Here is a 5,000-nt window from a genome sequence, read left to right as displayed (position 1 = left end):
CTTCATGTCGAGCGTGTCTGATGTTCCTGTCGTAACTCTCACCCCGCCTGTCAGCTATAGCGCTCTGTTCAGTCCTCCTACCAACTGGTACGGGTGACCAATCCTCTCCTCCAACTTCCTGCAGCGTTTAGAGCCCTGCTCTAACATACCTGATTCTGTTAATCAGGGGTTCATCAGGACATTGATTAGCTGAATCAGGTGTGTTAGAGCAGGGCTGGAACAAAGCCCTGCACGCCTAGTTGCTCTGTAGTAAGAGGATTGGTCACCCCTGTTATAGAGTGTAAGACTTTCCCCGTGCAGCCTTTTGGTCTACCTGTAACTACTCTGCATCTGGTGAGGCCAGTAGCCACAGATGTTTTATCATTTGGTTACTGGACTGGGCACTGGTTGACGGGCTTGACATACAGTAGCACTGCAGAACAGTATTGAGGATTCTAGGTAATACACAGCAGCGGCCACTAGATGGGGCTGAGCTATCCTCCAGTCCAGACTTCACTCAGAACATCCAGAATACTGTTGAGGCTAACTTTAGCCAGAGAGGCTAGGGGATGGGGGGCAGGGGAGCGGGGAACACACAGATATGCAACACGACCAAACCAAACCCCCCGCCCTACTCTTTCGCTCAGGACAGCCGGTGTGTGTGTGTGTGTGTGTGTGTGTGTGTGTGTGTGTGTGTGTGTGTGTGTGTGTGTGTGTGTGTGTGTGTGTGCGTGCGTGCGTGCGTGCGTGCGTGCGTGCGTGCGTGCGTGCGTGCGTGCGTGCGTGTGTCGCAGCCAGACCTCGGCCTGTCTCATATTTCCCAGAGCTGGTCTCTCAGTTTGATTCTCAGAGCGACAGGCTACAGAAGGACTATACCGTAGAACCAGAGAACCACAGGGGAGACGGGAACTTTTATACCCCAGAGAGAAGCACTCAGTTGTGCCACGTATAGCCACCGGCTGGCCCGCCGCTATGGTTTTACAAGATACGCTAGGAGCTAACACACGGAATATATCAGTGCACACACACGGATAAGCTACGGATTCCACCCTGAGAGAGAGAGAGAAAATATAGGTGTGTCTGAGTGTGGATCTACAGTATTTGTCAATATTAGAGAGTGTTTGTGTGGAAGTGAAGCAACAGGAAAGTCTGATTGAGAAAGAGTGTGTGTGTGTGTGTGACTAGCAGACATGGAGTGAGAACCAGCTGGCTGCAGGTGGACTCAGAACCGACTCAGAACACTGTCCAGTTGGATCTTCCTTCGTTTCTCTGTGGACTCATTTTCTTTTTTGGGGGGGATTCTTTTCTTTTTCGATATATTCTGTTACTCTTTTCTTTTCCTCTGCTGGGTGTTCTTGTCTCCTTCAATCTGTTCTCCCGGATATGTGAAAGGAATCATCCCTCGTTTCGTTGGACAGAATGGAGAGAATAAAATACTTTGGAGAAACGAAATAGAAAGCTGGAATCCATTGCATGGAGAGAGTGAAAAACTGACAAGAAGAGAGAATTATAGAGCTGTGGTATGTAGATAGACTGTAGACCCCATGGAGCTGTTGGTAGTCTAGTAGTCCTGTCTGTAATTCTATACCACGGCCGGTCTGTGGTTCATCTGTCTCTCAGGGGGTTTTGCTGCACCCTCCACCATCACCAGCTGGGAATCTGAATCAACTTTGAACTTGAACCGCTACCTAAGAAACGGATGCAATAAAGTAATCATCGTCACCTTCATCCTCTCCTATCATCGTCTGCTTCATCCTCTCCTATCATCGTCACCTTCATCCTCTCCTATCAACGTTATCTTCATCCTCTCCTATCATCGTCACCTTCATCCTCTCCTATCAACGTTACCTTCATCCTCTCCTATCAACGTCACCTTCATCCTCTCCTATCAACGTCACCTTCATCCTCTCCTATCATCGTCATCTTCATCCTCTCCTATCGTCATCTTCATCCTCTCCTATCAACGTTATCTTCATCCTCTCCTATCATCGTCACCTTCATCCTCTCCTATCAACGTCACCTTCATCCTCTCCTATCAACGACACCTTCATCCTCTCCTATCATCGTCATCTTCATCCTCTCCTATCGTCATCTTCATCCTCTCCTATCAACGTCATCTTCATCCTCTCCTATCGACGTCGCCTTCATCCTCTCCTATCGTCATCTTCATCCTCTCCTATCTTCATCCTCTCCGATCGTCATCTTCATCCTCTCCTATCATCATCTTCATCCTCTCCTATCAACGTCATGTTTATCAAGGAGTCTAAAGAGACACTGCGGGGGGACCCTGATCTAAGATGTGAGCTAGCCTTCCTCTCCCGGGGCTGTGACTTCGTACTGCCCTCGCGCTTCAAGAAGAGAATCAAGACGTTCCAGCAACTGCAGGCGCAGGTTGGTAGTACTGAACTGGACTGGACTAGACTAGACTAGACTGGACTCACTGGATGATACTGATGCATTACACACACACACATACACACACACACACACACACACACACACACACACACACACACACACACACACACACACACACACACACACACACACACACACACACACACACACACACACGCACACACACACACACACACACACACACACACACACACACACACACACACACACGCACCTCTGCAATAAACACACACACACACACACACACACACACACACACACACACACACACACACACACACACACACACACACACACACACACACACACACACGCACCTCTGCAATAAACACACACACACACACACACACACACACACACACACACACACACACACACACACACACACACACACACACACACACACACACACACACACACACACAGGTGTTAAACAGACACACACAAACACTCACTTTTTCTCACACCAATAACACAAATACATGCCGGGGAAGACAAGCTATTCTGAGGCAGATACCAGTGTTATTTTTAGTCCTGGGGGGCCGGAATAGAGTGATAGAATGGATGAGTGCCGAGAGGAGAGGAGAGGGGGTGGGGGCGGGGAGGGGGCTGGTTCAGCTGTCCTACTTGATACCCACCCAGTAGAGACGCTCAGCAGAGAGTATAGGGCCTGTAACTCGGACACCCAACACAGTGCTTGAACCTTGTTCATGGTGTTGAAACAGACTTATGTGATGTGCTACAGAGACATTTTGTTTTGGTACTGAAAGAATCACGCAGCAGCATTTCTCTCAGGTGGTCTGCATGTGGTAGACTGGTCACTTAGTCACAACAGATGTGTTTGTACAGGGTAGTCTACTCCTACTCTGTCGTTGTTCATTATTGTTGTTGTCCATTGGGGGGAGATCTTATTCCACTGGTCCAGGCTGTTCCGGGTTGGGGAGATCTTATTCCACTTGTCCAGGCTGTTCAGGGTTGGGGAGATCTTATTCCACTTGTCCAGGCTTTTCAGTGTTGGGGAGATTTTATTCCACTAGTCCAGGCTGTTCAGGGTTGGGGAGATTTTATTCCACTGGTCCAGGCTGTTCAGGGTTGGGGAGATCTTATTCCACTGGTCCAGGCTGTTCAGGGTTGGGGAGATCTTATTCCACTTGTCCAGGCTTTTCAGTGTTGGGGAGATTTTATTCCACTGGTCCAGGCTGTTCAGGGTTGGGGAGATTTTATTCCACTGGTCCAGGCTGTTCAGGGTTGGGGAGATCTTATTCCACTGGTCCAGGCTGTTCAGGGTTGGGGAGATCTTATTCCACTGGTCCAGGCTGTTCAGGGTTGGGGAGATCTTATTCCACTGGTCCAGGCTGTTCAGGGTTGGGGAGATCTTATCCCACTGGTCCAGGCTGTTCAGGGGTTTGGGAAGGTCTTGTGCTTGTACATTTGGGAAACTGAGGTACACTTGCAAATAAGACGAGGGACTGGCTAGTAAACTACTTGTAAGTGAAGTTGGTCTTTTGGAAAACAAGGAGAAAACCGATTGAGGAAGTGAACTCAACGGCTGCTGAGGCAGTGTTAGTGGGGCTGGTGGGGCAGTGTTAGTGGGGCTGGTGGGGCAGTGTTAGTGGGGCTGGTGGGGCAGTGTTAGTGGGGCTGGTGGGGCTGTGTTAGTGGGGCTGGTGGGGCAGTGTTAGTGGGGCTGGTGGGGCAGTGTTAGTGGGGCTGGTGGGGTAGTGTTAGTGGGGCTGGTGGGGCTGTGTTAGTGGGGCTGCTGAGGCAGTGTTAGTGGGGCTGGTGGGGTGAGGGGTGGGGGGTGTGTGAGTAGAGGGGAATTGGTATTGATTTGGTTATGGTTATGGTTATGGTTATGTATGAAAGTTGAATTGTGCCAGTAAAGGTTGATTTTAAATCTCTCTCTCTCTCTTCAGGTCCAGTCCAACAAGCAAGATAAGAAACCTGGCACCCCTCCTCCAGCCCCTCTCTCCCCCACCCCCTACGTTCCTCCCCCCCACCGCTCCCCCTCTCCTCCCCCCACTCCAGTCGTCCTCACCCCTCCTCCTCCACCTCCCCCTCCTCCCCCTGCCCTCAACATTCCCCGCTTCTACTACCCTCGAGGGTTACCGGGGGCAACAAAAGTTAACCACGATGCGGCCATCACTGCCATAGAAACAGCCTTCACAGAGTTTGAGGAGGAGAAGGCTGATATTTACGAGATGGGCAAGATCGCTAAGGTAACACACACACACACACACACACACACACACACACACACACACACACACACACACACACACACACACACACACACACACACACACACACACACACACACACACACACACACACACACACACACACACACAGACAGACAGACAGACAGACAGACAGACAGACAGACAGACAGACAGACAGACAGACAGACAGACAGACAGACAGACAGACAGACAGACAGACAGACAGACAGACAGACAGACAGACAGACACTACAATATGAAACAGGAGTGGGTGCTACGCGTCGGTGGTGAAGAAGTTGTTGTGTGTTTGTACCTTTCTGTCAATAGTTGTGGTTTAGCTGTCCATCTCACTGCCTGTTGTGGGTGTATTTGTTTTCAGGC

General features: G+C 50.1%; 1 protein-coding gene across 3 annotated transcripts in view; it reads left to right on the top strand.

The window, feature by feature from the left end:
• Nucleotides 1-5,000, top strand: part of LOC139532355 (serine/threonine-protein phosphatase 2A regulatory subunit B'' subunit alpha-like) — a 53,263-nt gene that overhangs the window by 39,367 nt on the left and 8,896 nt on the right. For 2 of the 3 annotated variants that reach the window (XM_071329822.1, XM_071329823.1), the window contains exons 4-5: nucleotides 4,314-4,616; nucleotides 4,999-5,000. The exon at nucleotides 4,999-5,000 is cut by the window's right edge and continues 102 nt beyond it. In XM_071329822.1, coding sequence (XP_071185923.1) covers nucleotides 4,314-4,616; nucleotides 4,999-5,000 — 305 coding nt within the window. Of the gene's footprint in view, nucleotides 1-808; nucleotides 2,371-4,313; nucleotides 4,617-4,998 lie in introns of those variants that run through there. The other variant, XM_071329824.1, reaches the window with a different exon arrangement.

Source organism: Salvelinus alpinus, chromosome 10 (genome assembly GCF_045679555.1).
Source record: "Salvelinus alpinus chromosome 10, SLU_Salpinus.1, whole genome shotgun sequence".
Taxonomy (NCBI): domain Eukaryota; kingdom Metazoa; phylum Chordata; class Actinopteri; order Salmoniformes; family Salmonidae; genus Salvelinus; species Salvelinus alpinus.
The sequence above is the reverse complement of the archived record's forward strand: the minus strand, read 5'-3'. Positions and strand labels throughout refer to the sequence as shown.